Source organism: Gymnogyps californianus, chromosome 3 (genome assembly GCF_018139145.2).
Source record: "Gymnogyps californianus isolate 813 chromosome 3, ASM1813914v2, whole genome shotgun sequence".
Classification (NCBI taxonomy): domain Eukaryota; kingdom Metazoa; phylum Chordata; class Aves; order Accipitriformes; family Cathartidae; genus Gymnogyps; species Gymnogyps californianus.
Window position 1 is genome coordinate 99,463,936 of NC_059473.1, and position 20,866 is coordinate 99,484,801.

General features: G+C 40.6%; 1 protein-coding gene across 2 annotated transcripts in view; it reads left to right on the forward strand.

Annotated features, from left to right (window-relative positions):
• Positions 1-20,866, forward strand: part of KHDRBS2 (KH RNA binding domain containing, signal transduction associated 2) — a 368,147-nt gene that overhangs the window by 231,601 nt on the left and 115,680 nt on the right. For both annotated transcript variants that reach the window (XM_050894052.1, XM_050894051.1), the window contains exons 5-6: positions 17,001-17,128; positions 20,190-20,385. In XM_050894052.1, coding sequence (XP_050750009.1) covers positions 17,001-17,128; positions 20,190-20,385 — 324 coding nt within the window. The remainder of the gene's footprint in view (positions 1-17,000; positions 17,129-20,189; positions 20,386-20,866) is intronic.

Genomic DNA, 20,866 nt, shown 5'->3' on the forward strand with positions numbered 1-20,866 from the left:
TGTTTAATTCAGCATAAGAAATGAGTCATTCAGATGCAGAGCTTTGTATGGGTTACTAGTATGAACCTGAAACTTGTTTTTAAGCTGCCAAATAATTTATAACATAGGGTTTCCTTTCAAAGAATCACAGAGTAGTTGAGGTTGGAAGGGACTTCCAGAGGTCATCTGGTCCAACCCCCCTGCTCAAGCAGGGCCACCTATAGCTGGTTGCCCAGGACCGTGGCTTTTGTATATGTCCAAGGATGGAGACACCACAGTCTCTCTGGGCAACCTGTGCCAGTGCTCAGTCATTCTCACAGAAAAAAATGTTTTTGCGTGTTCAGATTGAATTTCATGTTTTTTAATTTGCACCCATTTCCTCTTGTCCTGTCAGTGGGCAACTACTGAGAAAAGTCTGGCTCCCTCTTCTTCATTCCCTCCCTTCAGATATTTATGCATGTTGATAAGATCCCCCTGAGCCTTCTCTTCTACGGGCTGAACAGCCCCAACTCTCATAGCCTCACCACGTATGAAAGATGCTCCAGTCCCTTAATCATCTTAGTGGCCCTATGACGGACTCCCTCTAGTAACTCCGTATCTTTCTTGTACTTGGGAGCCCAGCACCGGACACAGTACTCCAGGTGTGGCCTCGCCAATGCTGAGTAGACAGGAATAATCACCTCCCTTGACCTGCTGGCAATTGCTCTTCCTAATGCAGCCCAAGATACCATTGCCCCAAGGGCACATTGCCGGAACCTAGTCAGCTTGTTGTTCACCAGAACCCCACGGTCCTTTTCTGCAAAGCTTCAGAAAACTGCTTTCAGGCCAGTGAGCCACCAGCATGTACTGGTGCCTGGGGTTATTCCTCCCCAGATGTAGGACTTCGCATTTCTTGTTTAACTTCATGAGATTCCTTTTTGCCTATTTCTCCAGTATATCAAGGTCCTTCTGAATGGTGGCACAACCCTCTGGTGTATCAGCCACTCCTCCCAGTTTTGTATCAAGTGCCAACTTGCTGGGGGAGTACTCTGTCCCATCATCCAGGTCATAAACAGAGATGTTGAACAGTATTGTGCCCAGTGCTGACCCCTGGAGTACACCACTACTGACTGGCCTCCAGCTGGACTTTGGGCCACTGATCACAACCCCTGGGCCCAGTCATCCAGACAGGCTTCAGTCCACGTCATTATCATCTAATCTAACTTGTACTTTGTCAACAAGTCTATGATGATGTTATGGGATATTGTGTCAAAGTCTTTACTGAGGTTGAGGTAGTCAACATCCACAGTTCTCCCCTCATCCAGCAAGCAATTCTTTTCATTGTAGAAGGCAATGACATTGGCCAAACATGATTTCCCCTTTGTAAGTCCATGCTGACAACTCCCAGTCTTGTCCTTCATGTGTTGGGAAATGCTTTCCAGGGGGATTTTCTCCATCACCTTCCCAGGGACTGAGGTGAGGCTGAACAGCCTGTAGTTCTCCAGATCTTTCTTCTTGCCCTTTTTGAAAATAGGAGTGATATCTGCTCTCTTCCAGACTTCAGGAACCTCTGCCAATTGCCATGACTGTTCAAGTATGTTTGAGAGTGGCCTCATGGTGCCATCAGCCAGCTCCCTCAGCACTCACGGGTACAGCCTGTCAGGCCCCACGGACTTACGTATGTTCAGTTTGTTTAAGTGCTCCCTAACTGGTCCTCCTCCACTGAGGGACAGTCTTCCTTGTTCCAGACTTTCCCTGTGGTCTCAGCAGCCTGGGTTTCCTGAAGGCAGGTGAGGCACCTATTCATGCTATAGGACGGTGCCTATTCACACTATAGAATATGGTTTAGATGCTATTCTCAGTATTGCCCTAGCCTCACATTTGAGTGAGCAGTTTCCTCCCCAGCAGAGATTTGTGGGACATGTCAAGAACTGGGAACTGCAGAAGTATGGACAGTTAGATGGTGCAAAGGTCCTCAGAGCATCAAGAAGGAATATAATGGGAAAGGCTTCTGTGTCCTCATGGTCTATTTTAGTTACGGAAGTGTGTTTACTTAATGGATTAGTTTAAATAATAAATGGACTGTAGGTGGAAAAGGACAGAGCCTGGCTACAAGTTTAACAGCAGACAGTCCCAGACTGAGGAGCCAAGATAGCATCCGATACCCAGTAATAATATCCAATGGATATATCAACACTGATTTTGTGACTTTTCATAGTCACATCTTTTTTCTCCACTTCAAACAATGGCATATTCTGTTTGTTTGAAGACTTTGTCCATCCATCAAGACAGATCTTCTTTGTTAATTGTCAAGTAAGTACCCATGGAAAATAATAAATCATGGAAAAATGACTTCTTGAATCAGGTAGTCGGTTCATCTTGATCAAAGCCCTAGCTTTTTTCTAGAAGCCTAACAAAAATAGAGCAGATTCAAGCTGAACAGTTACGATTTCCATCTCTAGCTGTTCTTCCAAGCTCAAGGTAGAGTTGCAAGTGCTGGCCTTAAACAGCCATGGAGTGCTTTTCCGCAATCATGGTTGTGTTCCCAGCCAAAAACTTATTCCTGTTTTTGGCGCTTGAAAATGCAAGTTCATCTGCTGACATCTTTCTAAAAATTATTTTGTACTTACAAATACTCATCAGTGCTTGAGAACCTGGTATGTTGGGGTTTGGGGGGGGGGGGGGGGGGGGTGATCTGTGGAAATGCTGTTTTCCAAATCTTCAAATGTGTGGCCCTGATGGGAAAAAAAGGATTAGTGGGAGTTAGTTAGGAAGAAACAAGTGGTTTTGCAAAAGCAGAAAACAAAATTATAGTTAAATAACAGTTGATTCTAGTAAAGTAAGGAAAAGGAGAGATCCTCTCTTCTAAGACTAGCAAATTTAGGAAATCTTAGCCACCAAAACTTTCGTGGATTTGAATCAGGATAGATTCTTGGTCCTCTGCTGAATTTCTCTGATACTGTGACCTCTTGCAGAATAAGAACCAGAACATCCAGTAAGATGGGGATATTGAAAAAAAAATAATAAAAGAGAAACAATGAAAGTGAGTTTTTCTAGTACACTGCTGGAACAACCTGAAGGATTTTCTGGTTGGAAGCTCTCAAATGAATAGTTTCTCCTAACTGTGAATTATGTTTGGGGAAACAGAAAATTCAGAAATTACAAGAAGCAAAGAGACCCAATAAGACAGAGAAGAGATATTCTAATAAGTCATGCTTGAGTCTTTAACCAGTCCCTGAGCTCCCCTCAGATGTTTTGGTTTAAAAAAACAAAGGGAAAAAAGGCAACATTTTCAAATACTGTGTTGGCTGTATAAAACTGAGTTGATGGTGCATTGCATTGCATTCTGTAGCACATACAGCCTTTTTCCTTCATTCTGGATATTTTAAGTTGGTGCTGGGAAATGGCCCTAGAGAGGTGAAGGAAAGATTGCTTTGCCAATAGGACAAAACCTGGAGAAATTTGAAGTGCTCCTGGTTTCTGTAGTGCACCTGGCAGTGTTTGAAAAGCTACTGGATAGGTTTCTATGGTGTATCTTTAATTTCTTTGTATCCATGTTTATGCTGAAATGTTTAACAAGAACTGATGTATTTACAAATACTCTCTGCCCATCTGAAATGAACCCAAATAAAGGCAATCGATGTGGTGAAATTTCCACTCAAAAGAAGAAGACCTGGTGCACTCTCCAGACAGCTGCAGAAATGTGACACTTGTAAGGCTCTGCTTATATTAAGAAAGGCTTGTTTGGAGGTTTCCAGTATTGAAAAAACTATGGGATAGCCTTGGTAAAAGAGGAAAACTCATTTATTGGTCAGTAAGATGTATTGTAATATTTCAAAAAGATTCTTCTAACAGCTCTCTCAGCCTACTCTTGCTTCAAAACCCTTTTTATAAGGATACGGGTGATAGTCCTTACCAGTCTGGAGTCAGTATGTACTCAAGAGCACAAATTACATTTGAGGGGAGCAGTTTATTACAGCAGAGTCCAGAGTCTCCAGAGAAAAGGTAGAACCACTTGAAAGTAAATGAATTAATTACAGGTTTCCTTTTGTTTTGCTCCTGTTCTTTATACAGGAGGAAGTGTAGGATTGGGATGGGCTTGCTTTTGGGGTTCTTGAGATTGAGGAATCCTGGGACACAGCTTGCCAAATATTTCAAAATAAAAATAAATTCACAGTCACCCAGCTAGCATGCACACGGTGATGGCAGTTGTCCAGAGAGCATTTTGGGGAAGTTAGTTGCAAACTCTTCCTTTAGCAGAGACAAGGAAATGGATGCTCAAAGAAAAGAGTACAGGCAAGAAGAGATGTCTGATGTCTGTCTCTTCATTTTCGTCATGTGCAGAAAAGTAAAGCTAATGGTTTAGCTGCTGGTGAATGAGCCTACAGGAGCGGACTTGAGAGCAGTTAAAATTTCCCAGTTTGTGTACCCTGAAATCGCCAAGTTGAGTGATGAAAAAATCTGGGTTTTTAACGGCATATCAGGTATGTTAATTCTCAGAGTGCCTCAGTGAGGCTCTGGGAGGACAGCAGAAAAGCCTGGACTTCAAAATTTCAGGTTCAGACAGAAATTTTCAAGCCAAGTTATTTATAGGAGGTTTTAGGAATCCGGGAGAATCATGAGACTTTTACCCAATCCACTTAGCCCGAGTGGTGGTGAGTGTAAATAACAGTGCAGGTTAGTCAGACCTGCCCGGGAGAGAGCTGGAACGGAAAATTTAATCTCATAAACCTCAGGGCTGGAAGGCTTAAATTCAATAAAATAATCTACCTTTGCTGCTAAGTAGGATTAGTTGCAGCCACCAGAAGCCGAGAGTACTCAGCACCTTGAGGTGTGATGAAGTCATATGTGTTTGTCTTGGCTTGCTATGCTGAATTTAAATGCATAATGAGATGTTGATATCCAGTACCTATCCAGATTTGGCATTAAAACAAATGGCAGACATTGACAATTTAATTAAATTAAATAATTTCGGTTTTAATTAAACACATTTCAGTTAAAATAATTGATCGTTTGAGTTATGAAAAAAAGAAATAAACTAGTCTCAGTTTATTCCATTTATAGCACTCTTTCCTTCGACAAAACAACAGTGATGAAGTTACTGTTATTTCTTTAGTGTCCACTCATATTTTCTATGATGAGGTGAATTATTATATTGAAAGATGAGGTATTTAGTTGTCCTAAACTTGGCACATTTAATTATATTTAGGACATTTTACTTGAATTGAATGGAAAAGCAGAAGGAATGTCTAGCATGGATTTCCATGCTTCTAAAATCAATAATGCAGAACTGGGTTAATTATGGTTAAATAATAGCTTGGAACTAATGGGTTCACAATCACTTGTATTCGGTTCCAAATACTTACACTGTAAGTCTATATAATTTTTTGGTTGGAAAACATGTAATGTAAGGTGATGGCTATTTATTCCATTGATGTTAAGATAGCTCACCACAGGTTTTCTAGCAGCATAGAAGACAGATGAGGAACCAATAGTCAGTGGATCATTCAGCTAATAATTTTGTGTTCACAGCTGAGGCTTATTAGCACTAGCTATTATTTTTAGATAAAAATGAAGTTATGTTTTTAGTCATATGACTCAAACCCCTGTATCTCCACAACTTGCCACCTGCCCCAGCTTTTTGTCACAGAAAAGCACTGAAATAAGCAGGATCTTTTTTCTTAGTCAAGAATGTAGGGCTGATTTCAAACCCCAGTCATGATTCTAGAGCAAAATCAGGGGTGGGATCTGAGACCATCAGGGGTTGTCCTAACAGCTAGCAAGGCACTGGGTGCCTGGTTTGGCTGTGTTTTGTGGGGTTTGTATGTGTGGGGTAACAGTCCTGAAGTCCTGAACACAGGTGGAGTCAGTGGCTCGCACACATGGGCTCTGAATCGACGTATCACATTTGTGCTGAATGGGAAATCTGCTTGGCAAATTCAGCGTATGTGGCGCTTGGCTAACAGCTGCTGGGATCCTCTTTCCAGCTGGAATTAGTGAGTCCAGTTTTAAGGTGGCACTGAGTTCAGCGAGGTACTTCAGTGCATATGAGTCATGCTCACTCATATGTTAAAACACCTCCTCAATCTGACCTTGTATTTCTAGGATAAAAATAAAGAAAGATCACTCTCTTAAGTCTCATTTCCTAATTATTCAACCGTATTTTCGCTATCCCAATTCAGACTGCGAATTTAAGAAGGGAGCTTTATGGCCAGGATGGTAGCCATATTACTAATTAATAATATTCCCTTAGGAGCCGGTCTACAATATATGCTGTATTTTAAGTACCTATACTTGTTTTCATACAAACTTAATAAACAATTACAGAATCTTTTTGCTTTAGCTGTTTAGGAAAAACTGAAGAATTAGTTCTAATATAAAAGAGCTGTTAACATTTGGCTTGGAAAAAGTTCTGTGAGCTTTCCATTCACCCAGTTCTCACGTGTTCATTATCTGCTATAACATAAGGAAAAGAAAGCAATATTTCATCTCTGTGAATAAAAAAGAAAGTAACTTAATAATTCCTTTTTTGTGAATTTCTGACTCATAGCACAGAATTAAATTTAATAAGGTTTTTCTTTGATAAAGGGCCAGATTAATAGCTTCAAAGAGACCTAGACATTTCAATACGATTCAGTGATGGGCATTCATAATAAGCAGGGAGGACCACCATATATGCACTTATATACCGTTATTTAAATATTATAAAAAATTAAAACAAATGTAAAAAAATGTTTGCAAGTGCAGAACTGTATGCATTGTGCAGAACTGTATGCATTGCAGTAGTTAAGAAACTAGGTAGGGTCACTCTTTTAGGATACTTTTAAATACTTTTAAAATACTTTGATATGTCTATAACAGTATAATAATGTGAAATGGAAAGAAACTGAACATGTGTTTTCCAAGCCCATTTTACCTCCTTTGCCTCTTTTCCCCTTTCAGTGCCACGTATAATTGCTGATTGTGTTGCTTGGAAATGATGGAAAAGTATTGAATGCGCTTTCGTTTTTTTATTACAGGAAATATGTTCAGATATTAGGAAGTTGGAGTTTAATCTTCAGTGATAAGATTAGCATTGTGAAACTCTTTAAAAGTTTAGTTTAAATTCTATCATGTTGCGTTTCTATAAAAATAAACCAGTTTATAAGAAAATACACCGGTGGGCTTGTGAGTCAGAAATGAAGTTGAAGAAGTTATATGCTAATGAATCTAGTATTATCTAGGGAATATGATAGCTAAGTCTGACTTTTTTTATCCCATTTGCATCTCCCCAGTATACCTGAGGTTTTCCTCTAGAGAATACAGTTTGCCTCTGTGTCCAATGTATATCATCAAGATTACCCGATGCAGGAATATACCATATTTGGACCAACACTTAAGTGTATGCAGAAGCTGGGATGAACTACAGAAGCTCATATACTAAGTGGAATATCTTACTATAAATGCGTCTGTTTAAAAGCTGTTTTTCCAATTCTGGGTGCTGTTTATAAATAGATTTTTTACCTGTAAGTTTTCTGGCACCATTCCACGACAGCTTACATCTCTCCCTCCGCTGCACTGCTGCTCCTTGGGTTAATAGTTGTGCTTGATCTGGATCTTCAGTTGCTTCTGTTCAGATGTCCTCAGTGAGAGGGTCCTTCAGCTGTGAAGCCTAGATTGTTTGTATTTGATCTAAAGCTGGTCTTCTTGTGCAGCCACCCGGGGAGGAATGGGTTAGATGCACCGGCCATGAAGCAATGTAAGAAGCTAAAAGATTTCGGGAGGCAGGACTTTTTGCTACCTGGTAAAAAGCAGCAATTAGCTGATATTCTGTTAAAAAAAAATAAAATAAAATAAAAGCAGTGGTAATTGTGTTAAAGTACCTGAAACCTTCTTTAAGGCATGCTGCAGAGCAGAAAAGGAGACATTATAGATACTGATGCCACATCTCCTGGTGGATATTCTTATTTACAAGGGTTTATGCAATAACAAAATAAAATATATTCAAATTAAATAATAACAAATATAGAACTGATAACATTTTTATCATGTTATATATTAAATAGTTGAGCTTGAAACTCTGACAATATTTTCACCTATATCTGGATGCATTAATTATAGCACTTGCTCAGTTTTATACACTTCATTCCTAATCTTTCATACACCATGTACTTTAAAAAGAGTGGAGAGACACTTGGGAATGAGTATATCTGTACTTGGTACATGGTCTAAGCTTTTCTTTGTAAATTATTTTCTGCCTCCTGTTACTGCTTGTTATTTCCTTAATCAACTTTCCTTTTGTCTCAAATCTTATTCTGAAAAGACAAAACTTACAACATCTTATACCTGATGCATACTTGCCTAATGGAATTATTAAATCAGCTTTTTTAGACTTACATACTTGAGAAAGTACTTTTTGCTAATTTATTGAGCTTGCCATTTATTTTGTTTTTCTAGTGGCATGATTTCAGCTTTCCTTATTTGATATATTTCTTCCCTTTCTTTTCAATATTTTTTTATTTATTTCTATATTTGCACTCTTTCTCACTTGAAGTTTGGTGTAAACTTCAGAAAGTTGAGTCTAAATTATTTTAATATTTTTAGTTTCTGTGACAGTTCAGATGATGACCCTGAGATTCAATAGCAGCATCTTTCACTGTCTTTTCCTCATGCTTACTGAATTTAGTGTGGAGAGGGGGACTCCTCACATACCTGCTTGTGATTGTCCTCTGTATCATTACACTGGCTATCCATAAATCTCTCAATACTGAAACTAATTTATATTATAGCAGTTCCAACCAAGCAGATGATTTAAAAAATCTTTGATTCCAGCAGTGAAAATTGCTCTTGTATTTTTACTGTGCTATTACAAACCATCTTCCCAGCATGTTTAGTTTTATTTTTTTCCTTAGTATGCAAAGAAGTCTGGACTCTGGGGAGGATGTGCTATGCTGTTTAGTTTGAGTTAGTCAGATTTCTGTGTAGAAGGAGTGCACAAGAAATACAGATGCTGTGTTTTCTGCCTTGACCTCTGGCTAGGGAGAATGCCAAGGCACTGCTGCCTCTCCAAAGCCAAGCCCTGATGGCAGCCTGAGGTTTCTGGAAGGAGTTTCCATGCCTGCTGCTACGACTGACAAAGGAAGGAAGATCTTCATCCTTTTTCTCGCTGTCAGTCCAGCTTTGCCCCAATCTGTGCCACCAGTTTCTTCTCCACCAAGCAGCTGTGCCAGGCAGCGATGCTGCTGGTGCTGGTGCAGTGCCATCAGGAGAGGAGACAATGCTGCTCTGGTCAGAGTATCAGCAATACGGATGGTCTTGTTTATTCTGAGCCTACAAAAACCTACCTAGACACAGGCTATGGCTAAACTGGATGATCAAAGAGAGATTCAGGGTTCCTGAAGGGATCCACATGCAGGATCTAGACCAGAACCTGGGTTAGTCTGGAGAAATCCTTATTCTGGAAGAACGGAGGACCAAACACACAGGCCATGCTACCATCCCCACAGCTCCTCTGTCAAGATGCAGTGCTGCTGTCATGAATCACCCTTACGCCAGCTCCTGCTCCCAGGATGTTACATCTGGGTTTGTGGTGACTGAATTTAAGATATTCTCTATCTACCTCCTGACTTAGACCACGGTTATTAATAGATTTCAGTATATGTTAGTAGCATTATTAAGAACATTTGTGCTCTGCATTTGTAATAGGCGCAGTGCTTGCCAAGATGGTCCTTACTCCAAGGACAGTTCATGTTATCTTAACCTTGTATTGCAATAAGTCAAAAAAATTCTAATGTTGCTTTAAAAACTAATTCCTGTGTCATATATCAAGTTCAGTCCCAATGTACTACATGCGATCAACTTGTACAGATTATCACCTAATGGGATTTTTAAAAGTTCTAAAATGATTCAGAAGCCATAAAAGAAAGGGCACTCAACAAACCTGTAGTGAGATATTTTCGTGCCCAGACTTCTCATCTTTCATTGCTCTTTCCAGTCTCCTCAGGTCAAGCAGCATCTTTTGTTTACTATGCCACGTGGGACCAAGAGAGCGTAGCTGTAGCCGAGCTGGATGGGACAGGCACACTAGAGTAAACATGTCTGAATTTTGCTGGCTGCTGTTGCCATCCCTGTTGTCCTTGACAAGGGGGCTGCAAACCTACAGTAGTGGGTTAGCAGGAGGCAATACGGGTCCCACCTGGCATAGCTGGGGAAAAAAAGATGCATAGGTACTATGTATAGCTTGTTACTTTTGTTGGCTTTAATGTAGACTATAGTAGACAGTTACTCCAGCCTTAAGAGCAATTAGTGATCTCATTAGTAGTGAAACTCCAACAAACAGCTGAGGAAGAGCAGTGGCAGTCCTACTCCTCTCCCTGCCTCCTTTGAAGCAACTGGGTTTTCCTGGAGGAAGACCAGCCGTATCACTTCCCTTCCTTCCTAGGAGCCAGTGTAAACATCCAGTGCGAATCCGTAACGATTTCTTTAGGAGTAGCTGGCTACACCACCCTTCCTGCAGCCTGCTATATGCCCTCTGTTCATATTACCAATTCCCTTATATATCCCCTTCAAGTGACAGCTGTAAATAAGCACAAGTCTCTGGCAGCCAGGATTCACTCAGAATTAAATTCAGGGATAGGGAGCTGTCAGCTAACTGACTTCTGTGGCATCGTAGCTGTCATTTGAATGAATTACAGACCACAGTATCCATTTGTTTGAAGGCCTGTGAGCAAGAGGGATGGAACAAATTGGGGCAAATGGCTGAAATTTCATAAGGTTTCTGCAAGTTTTTCAAAGATCATGCACCCATCTTCTGTGTGGTTATTTTGTGTGGCTAACAGCATTTCCATGTAAACTGGAATAATCTTCTGTTGAAAGCCCCTTTAGTATGAAAAAAAAATTAAATTGATTATACAGTTAGGTGAGGCTTATTTTGCTCTGTTCTAGTGAAGACTAAAATATCTGGGTCGAAGTTTCATAGCAGTTGCCTATGCACAATTTACACTCTGGGATTGGCAGCTTCTCTTCAGACACTGAGGAGCAAGACATCCCCCCTCCCTTCCACGCTGCTTGTAGAGTGCGGTGCCCCATGCTGATGATGCCAGGCAGATTTAATTGTGCATGCTCAAAGAGAAAAATGACATCCACGCTTGGGTTAGTGCTCTCTGTGGCAAGCTGACAAATCCCCCAGCTGTCAACTAACCTCAAAGGCAAGTGTACGTGGCTCCAGCTTATGTCTGCTTGCATTCTGCCCATAGGCATTTATAAGCTGAAACGCATATTGGCTGCAACACATTCAGACTGCTACTGAGAGAAATGTATGGTCTATTTTATGTGTTTCAATCTCTAGGGGTGACCCACACAATTAAGGTTTATTTTTCAGACAGACTATAAGCAGGTAAAGACAGCAATTTTTTGCATATGTGGCAAGTGAAAAGGCATAATGTTTATGGCTATGGATCTGGCTAAGTTGCTGATTGCTTAGAGAAAATCATTTCTTCCTTGGGCTCAGATGGATTATATTTATATTTTTATGTATTTATTGGGGTTACTGGCTGCCAGAGAACTGCATACACACAAAATGGCCTTATGTAAGTACCAATATATATGGGCAAATGCAAAGAGGCATGTGTTGCTAATGCAATATTGGAGTCATGGAGGAGGACTTCTGGCAGAAGCATTGTCACTTGTGGTGCACTGCAGGCTGTCCATCTAAACCTATCATTACCTGGCACCTATGGTCTAGTGAAATAATCAGACCAATCTGCAAATGGGCAAAAAGCCATCTTAACAGATGGCTTTCACTGTCGGTAACCAGGAAACCATGCATATACATTAAACATGGGTTCAGAGAGCATGGGTCTTATCTAGGAACATCAAAACAGCTGTCGGTTTTGAGCTCCTCCGTATACTGTTGAGAACATATGCCATACCCATCAGACACCCATGCAGGGTGGGCTAGAGCCAGCTCCCACAGTTCTGATGAACTTTGTAGGAATTGCTTGGTTGGGCATGGTCTCAGCTACAGATTAATCTCATGTTTTGCAATGAACTTTGAATTTGTGTTAGAGAGACAAAGAATGAAGTTTGAGGATGCAGTTGCATCCACTTAATTTGCATGCCCAGCTGAGGCACCATCTCACCCAAATTTTAGGTGATGGAGAGTGCTATCCAACCTACCTGGCACAATTGTCTAAGTTTCCTAAGTAGACAGTGATAGAGAGAGGCTTTGGATATGTGCAGGGTGAAGTCCGATATGTTTACATTTTGAATGCATTGGAGTCTTAGAACAGGATCTTAGAATATAAAAAAATAACAGGCAATGCCAAATATCTCTATCGACTCAGGATTTAGTTCACCAAGCTCTTCTGGTATTGAGCAGCCAGTGCTATTCTTTTTGGTAAGAGTGTGATATTAAAGCACTCAGCTAGAAAGTGGGAATTCCTGAGTTCTTGGCCTCTTCAGTATAATAAACTGCAGATCCTGACCCTATGAGTCCAGATGAGTGGTTCTCACCATGCTTTGAAAGTGAATCATAGCACAGCTCACTCGCGTGAGGCCACAGTGAACCCAAAGAAGCAGCGACTCCAGGGAGGTCCTCACCACCAGTTATTTTCACAGGCTTAGTGCTTCCCCATATACACAAGGGAGCATAAGGACAATGTCTCTTTTAGTGTCCAAAATTAGTATGCATCTGAAAAGAAAGAAACAAACAAAAAAGGGCCATATTCACGTCACCTAGCTCCACCTAAAATTTACTGGGACTTCTGTGTCCTATTGGCTGGCTATGGGTTTTCTGAAGCATGTACTCAATGGAAATTTTAGGCTAATTGGAATTTAAGCTGCCTGAAAATAGCCCCAAGGCAGCAACATCAGGATTTAGGGGAGATACTCTAGCTTCAGTGAATCTGTGCAAATACACGGAGCCCTGGAGCTCTTTTACTGATGCTGGGAGCTGGGCAGGATGCAGAAGTGCCTCAGGAGTCCAAATACATCTCCTGTTTCCTTTCTGCTACCTGAGCGCGGGAAGAGAGGATCGCAGGATGGGGCATATGTATGTCTGTGAATGTGGTGCTCTTTTTTGGCAACACAGAGCTTCAGAGAATATTACGTGCCTGAGAGGGAAAGAGTGTTTCATAGTTCAGGCAGTGCAGACTGAGATTTCCAGGACCATAGGACCTCTGCATAGGCCTGCTGTAAATTTGAGTTATTGATGCCTCGGGACCTTTGGGAAGCACTTTAAGAATTATAGAGAAAATAACCACAAGAAAAGCATTAATTTTTGTGAATACTTTTTCGTTCAGTTAAAATCAAGGAATTTGATGACTTAAATACAAGGTATTAATACGTAGTTGTTCGTCTGTAGAATTAAGATACCTGTAAATCTGTCCTATTAGTAGTAACACTACATGGAGGACAGTCTGCTCTTTGCATGATACATGGCTAGCTTAACTGTGTAAGGAATGTGTGTATGCTATAAAATGTCATCTGTATAAGGAACCAAGTGAGCCCTATTCATACTTCAAAATTGTCAATGTGAAGAATTGTGATTATCATTTTAGGTTTGACTTCCATAACTCTGCATTCTTAAGGTAGTTTGTGTTTAACCTAAATTACTCTCCCCTTAACTATGGAGTTAGAATGAGAATCAGCTGTCGCAGAGAAGAGTAATGATATTTATTAATAGTGCAAATCATTCATACACATGGAAAGAACTTAAACGTGCGAAGCACATCAGGACAGGAGATCACAGTCCTTAAGGGATTCATTTATCCTTGACTTCTAGGAGCCTTTGTTATGCTAATGATAGATATATATTCCCAAAATCCATTGCCTCTGTCTATGCCTTACCCTTTGATTTCTTTATTAACTCTCCTCCCTTGTCACTACGTGCTCTTGTTAATTCAGATCAGGTTTTGCAGCTTGCATCATACTTTGCTATTTTTTACCAAAATGGTTTATTGAGTTCTCTAGCAGCTTACGTGCTTTCCCCTCTTTGCCGCACCTCTCTGCCACTGCTGCCAGAAGGGCCCCTGGGTGAGCTGCCACCAGTCGGACTCTGATACTGACGGGTTTCCTTTGTTCCTAGAGCAGTCAAGGCAACAGACCTAATTAATCATTCCCAGCCCTCATTAATAAACATAATTTTGGTAATTTGGGGTAAACGTGTTCATGTACTCTAGAATACTGAATGTTTTATCTAAATATGTAATTTGGTTTTTAGGCACTTAGATAAATATTACGATTTATGGTGGCCCTGGGTACTACTGACTTTGCTACACTTGTAAATCCTTGGTATTTCTGAAGTCAAGATGCATGTTTAGGTGAATAGTCGTGGGCGTGGGTGGTTAGCTCGCCTACAGTGGTTGTTTGCAAACATTGATCACCGTGATACGAGTAGATGGCATCCTTAGTATCATCAGTAAATGGAAAAGCTGTTTATAGGTAATAATGTCTTTAAGGATATAAACAAGAGCAAAACATATAGGTTAATGTAGATTATCAGCTGTAAGAATAGCTATAAGACTATTAGAGAGCTATAAGAAAAGCTAAGAAGTACACAACATTTCCCATGAGCTTATTTTAATACAAAGAGTAGGGCTTTTTTTCTGAAACACAATATACTACTGCAGTGTGTAGCTACTTCATTATACTTTCTTCAGTACAGGTATGTCTTGCAACATCTTGTACTCTCTCTTGGGACTAGATATATATGAAATATCAGCAGCATAATTTTGCTCCTGTGCTAGGCTCTGAACTCGGCTACAGTTAAATATTCAGCAGAATACTCTGTCTCTAGCTAGACTCATGTAGCAGTTATGAAAGATTAATTCAGTGTTATGTTTCTGTTTAATGAAAGAGTTGAAGTGAACATTTCTATTGAAAATTCCAGATTTCAGTTTAGAAATTATCATCTTTGTTATGCTTTTTAAAGGGCACATAAGATAAATGATCTATATAGAGTTATAATTTTTTATTGAAATCTTTCTCTTTCAGGATACCTGTCCCAGCATCTTAATTACAGTCTTCCATGTACTTTGTTGTCTTTACCTTGCCATTTCAAAATACATTGTGCATATTTCTTAACTGGACGTGCAGTAAATAACCTGTAGAAAAAATAAGGACATTGCATAACAGAATGGTGCAGATTTGCAGATCTTGCTGTATATTGTAAATTTAATTTGGATTTTCTGTTTTGTCAATACTAAGATTTTAAATGATATGGGTATCTGAGGAAGGAATAGCAGCTTTGAGGCAATTTCTGGTAGAATTAATTTATACGGCAATGTTCCAAAGGAGAGAGATTAAAGCAGCAACACAGAAAGTTCCAATTTCTGTCCCTCGCAGGTCCTTTCTCTCCCTGCCCCCCCCCATCTTTCTCTTACAAAATTTACTTGCATTATTAATGAAGTTCAGTCCCAGCACTGGTGTGGCATCTGAAGGGTAAACTCAATCAGCAAGTTTGAAGTCCTAATCCTTGTAAAGCCAGTGTGAATAACAGATGATATTAAGCAAGGCACAGTAGATGGTACTTGTTCAGCAATTGCTGTAAATGTGACCTCATTGATTCTATCTGTGTTTTTCCCTCTATGTTTTACAGAGCACATTGATTTAGGAAGATGTCTTTGGCTTATTACCATTAATGTTAGAATGATAGAAAAATGTGCAAAAAGTTTTGAGGATTGGTGTGAACTGAAAGCCATTATCTGGTTTATTAGCAAATTAGGGATTTGGTTTTAATTATGATTCTGCTGCAAATATCACTTACTATATTGTCTAAATGGGGTTCTTTTCTGAATTTCATTAGTAGATTTTACTCCAGCTGCACTCCCTAGAAATTTAGAAGGGAAATCATGACCAGGCCTACACTCTCTTAGAACGTAGCAGGATCAGCATCATATCTTTAAACAGATTTCCTGGACCTCCTCAGGAAGGAGAAGAAATGAGCAAGACCTCGGTCACATCTCACTGTTCGCTTGGTCTTTAACTTGGCTAAAAAGAGGTGTCACTTGTAATGTGTCCTGGACAGTCAGCCACCTGAGAAGCAACAGGCACTGTAGCATTTTCAGACCTTTGCATGACAGTCAACGGCAGTTGCCTGTGGAAGGATGGAAAGACTGAAGGGCTGAAATTCAATAATCCTTTCTGTTTTGAAACACTAATTAGCTGTCGCACAGTTCTGCTGCCAGCAAGCTGGCAACCGCAGTGGGCTCTTATTACCGTCATCAGCAGGCAAAGAGCTGAATACAAAAGGAAGGAAGCTAAATAAAAAGGAATTTCTGACTGAGACAAAGGTTGCAAAATAAGTAAAAATTGCCCAATATTATGTATTTTGTATCAGAAAGGAAAGGAAATTCATCCGATGTTCTGTTTATTGAGCCAGCAGAAGCTTGCAGCGCTAGAGTCGATACTCTGCAGTCTTAGAATGGGCCTATTGTATGTAATTTAACAATTTTACATAGTAAACATAACTTTGTTACTTATGAGTCCTAAAGAGAGAGCTCCTTTCAGAAGTTGTTTAGTGGATATACAGAATAACTGAAGGCTCCATTCAATGATGCTAATTAATTGGTATTGGATTAAATCATCCAATCAAATTACTCTAGTGTAAATTTTGCATGCTACAGTGCAATGTAAGGTGGAATTTGTATTTTAAGTGCATAAAGGTAGCCAGGGATGTCTGCCAAAGAAATATAAAATATTTATAAAATGCATTTTTTGATCTAATTTCAAGTTGTTTGAGATTGGTACCTTTTCTATGTGAAAGTCCATTTGCATCTTGTATACAGATATGTTCTTGGTGTCTGCTTTGTGTTTATGCCTTCCGTGCCTTGTGGGTTTTATTTTGTGTGTATGTGTTCTTTATGGCCACCTTAACTACCCATATAAATTTGTCTGTCCACATATTATAGGTAGTTGTCCACTCCCACTGCATGGTTTTTCAGCATGCAGGTGATAATGCAGAGCAATTCACCCAAATACCATCCATGTAATTTCTGTTTTGGGTGGTTTGGCAGCTCAGCCAAAGTACAAAGTTTCAGCAAGTTTCACCTTTTGCATTTCAGGATTACAATGATGAAATTCGCCAGGAGCAGCTGAGAGAACTGTCGTATTTGAACGGTTCTGAGGATTCAGCACGTGGACGGGGCATTCGAGGAAGAGGGATCCGTGTGCCACCTGCAGCTCCTTCAAGGTGTGGTAACCTGAGCTATTATGCTAATAGCTTTAAAAAGTGTAAACAATGGCAAAACAAACATAGTTTAAAAAAAAAAAAAGGAAAATCCCGTACACATCATGGTCAGTAAACCAAAATGTTTTTCTTCTGATAACTTGTGTGGTCTACGTTGTGCCAGGTTCTCTGATCTACAGTTCACAGGCTACAGTGGGTGGTATACAACTATCAAACAACAAATCAGAGCAGATTATGAAGCTAGTGAAAGGATCTAGGAAAGAATATTGTTATGCCGGCACAGAATCAGTATGGTCAGTAGCATAAAATCATTGGTCAATAAAGTAGTATAGTCAGAGAAGGCTACATAGTCTGGATGGAACTTTATTTGCCAAATAATTACTTTTTTGGTATGCGTATTATGTCTATAATATATATATTGCATTATATATTATTTGTTGTATGGGTTATCAGTTTTATATGAATTTAATTGGCATCAGCTAAAAACATTGGTGTATGAATGTTTCCTGAATTCTTTCAAGTATTTTTTCGTATATAGGTAAACAGATAGCTCTGCTTGTTCGTAAGGCCAGTATATAATCTTAGTACACTCTTTCAGACTCATTTTTCACTGTGAACCCTTAAGAAATTTGTTGCCTCAGGCATCTAAGTTACCTAGCTACTTCTAAGCGTCCACAGAGATCATTTCAGGATGGGTCCTAAGAAATCCACTTTTATTTTGGAGTAAATAGGATATGGAGGTACCTTATTTTATGCTGACAGAGGAGTTGTTCTTTGGTAATTGAACTGGCTGATCTTGCCTATGACCTTTTTTTCTTTTTCCCCTGAAGGTGTCTATCATGTTTTCCCTCAGTTCTTCTTGAATGGAATTTTTTATCAGTAGTATGATGCACATACATCAGATTTTTTACACTTGGCATTCATGACCATCTTCCATTCAAAGTTTTTTTGGGCTCAGAAACCTGTCTTCCTTACACCTAAGATCTCTGAAGGGCTTGACTTAATAATGATGTTCAGCACATCACTGCAACAGACTGGCAGCTTTTAAGTTAGGTTCAAAGCATAATGAGTGGAGTGCTGGCCCCCACTTCCTGCAAAATACCCAACTGATTGGATCAGTTGCACAGATATAGGATCTTGGATGCTTTCCCTATTTTCCAGTTAGAAATTCCAGGAGAATATTAAAAAAAAAAAATTGCAACTGAAGTATTTTAAGCTAAATATTTATGCTAATGATTTATGCTAATAGGATAATTGTATTTATGGTGGTGCAGTTGATACGCTTGAGGGAAGGGATGCTATCCAGAGGAACCTTCACAGGCTTGAGAAGTGGGCCCATGTGAACCTCATGAAGTTCAACAAGGCCAAGTGCAAGGTCCAACTCCTGGGTAATCACCAGTGTCAGCACAGACTGGGGGATGAAGGAATTGAGAGCAGCCCTGCAGAGAAGGACTTGTGGATATAGGTAGATTAAAAGCTAGACATGAGCCGACAATGTGTGCTCGCAGCCCAGAAAGCCAACCGTATCCTGGGCTGCATAACAAGAAGTGTGGCCGGCAGGTCAAGGGAGGTGATTCTCCCCCTCTACTCCACTCTGGTGAGACCCTACCTGGAGTACTGCATCCAGCTCTGGGGTCCCCAGCACAAGAAAGACATGGACCTGTTGGAGCGGGTCCAGAGGAGGGCCACGAAGATGGTCAGAGGGCTGGAACACCTCTCCTATGAAGACATGCTGAGAGAGCTGGGGTTGTTGAGCCTGGAGAAGAGAAGGCTCCGGGGAGACCTCACTGCGGCCTTTCCATATATAAAGGGAGCTTATAAGAAAGACAGAGAGAGACTTTTTACCAAGGCCTGTAGTGCCAGGACAGGGGGCAACGGTTTTAAACTGAAAGAGGGTAGGTTTAGTTTAGACATAGGGAAGAAATTGTTTTCAATGAGTGTGGTGAGACACTGGAACAGGTTTCCCAAAGAAGTTGTGGAAGCCCCGTCACTGGAAGTGTTCCAGGTCAAGTTGGACAGGGCTTTGAGCAACTCGATCTGGTGAAAGACATCCCTGCCCAAGGCAGGGGGTTTGGACTAGAGGATCTCTACAGGTCCGTTCCAGCCCAAACGATTTTGAGATTCTGTGATTTTAAAATTGGCTACTGAAACTTGTAGTAAAGTAGTGAACATAGCAAGCTAGCGCTATGGGTTTGGTTGTCTCAGTGGGGAATGAGCCACAGCTCATACTGCTGCAGGAGACCTGAGTTCCATTCACAGCTCTGGATCTGGGTGTCATGCATGGTTATAGCCGGCGCTCACAGTCTTCAGAAAGGGCAGCACACTCAGGAGCATACTGCTCTGAAACAAAACTCACAGATTGCTTCCCTGATGTATCCCCTTTCTAATTTGTCATATGGTATAGTTACAGGAACCTTCTTCTGACTTACCAATTACTACAGCAAGGTGGATGTAACATAAAGAAATGGCAGAATGCTAAATCTCTCTGTGCTTGTCTGTATGCGCTCTCTCTGCGCAGTGGGGGTAAGCAGACTTCTGTGCTACCCTTCCCTTGCGCTGAACTAAATTAGATGGGAAGAAAAGTTCTTGCTCTCCTTTTATACTCTCGCTTTACTTTGCCTTGCAAGTTGCTGCCATCCTGCGTCATCTTCTGCCAATCGGTTTCTTCCACCCACCAATAAACACGAGCATGAGAGTGATGTCTGCTCTTGTAAAATAGTTTGAGAGCAACAGAAAAGGTTCCTCACTTTCTTCTTCCTCTAGAACTACTTTGGAGTAACTTTGCAACTCTGTAAATTACAATGATCCAGAATTTCATTAGTACAAGCAACAAGAGGATCAGGTGTAAAAGGCACTGGATGGCTTAAAAATAATGCCTTTCCATAATGTGAGTTCTGCCTGAGATATTGCCTAAAAGGGCTTGACATTGTAGCTGCCAAAACCCCAGAGTTATACGATACTTTAAATCGTAGTAAAAATGTAAGAGCCTTTAAAATGGGGTAGCACTTGCATGTCCTCCCTTGCCATACATGCCAAAGTGATCATTCCTTTTTGCTCCCCACAGGGGACGTGGGGGTGCGATTCCTCCGCCCCCGCCTGGACGAGGTGCCCAAGCACCCAGAGGAGCGCCGGTGACCCGTGGAGCCCTCCCTGTCCCACCAGTGGCCAGGGGCGTTCCCACCCCTCGAGCAAGGGGCGCCCCGGCTGTCCCGGGCTACAGACCACCCCCGCCACCTGCACATGAGGCCTATGAAGAATATGTAAGTAACCACGTACATTCATAACATATGTGAGCCAAACTCTGTGGTGAACATCAAGAACCTCTGAGCTGGAAGACTCCAGGCCATAATTCCTCTCTCTCTGCTGCTTATCCTCTGCTGGTGAATTACAGTCTGGGTGATGCAATGTGTCCACAGACCTGTCGTTTGGGTGATGTGGGTTTGTAGAATTGTTCACAGCTTAGTTTTGGGTATAATAAGGTCATGCTGGATAGCTCTCAGGGTGTCATGAAAGAGCAATACAGATATTCTAAAGATTATATTATAACTAAAAGTCACTCATTACTGTAGGGAGGTTCTTAGGAATAACAGATTATATCCTTTGTGAGAAAACGGGATTTTTTTGTTCTTCTAAATCCTCTTTATTACATATAAATATATATGTATGTATTTGTATTCAACATTGTGTTACAGATACATAGCAAATAGAAATTCAGGTAATTTTCATGAAAGCTGATACAGT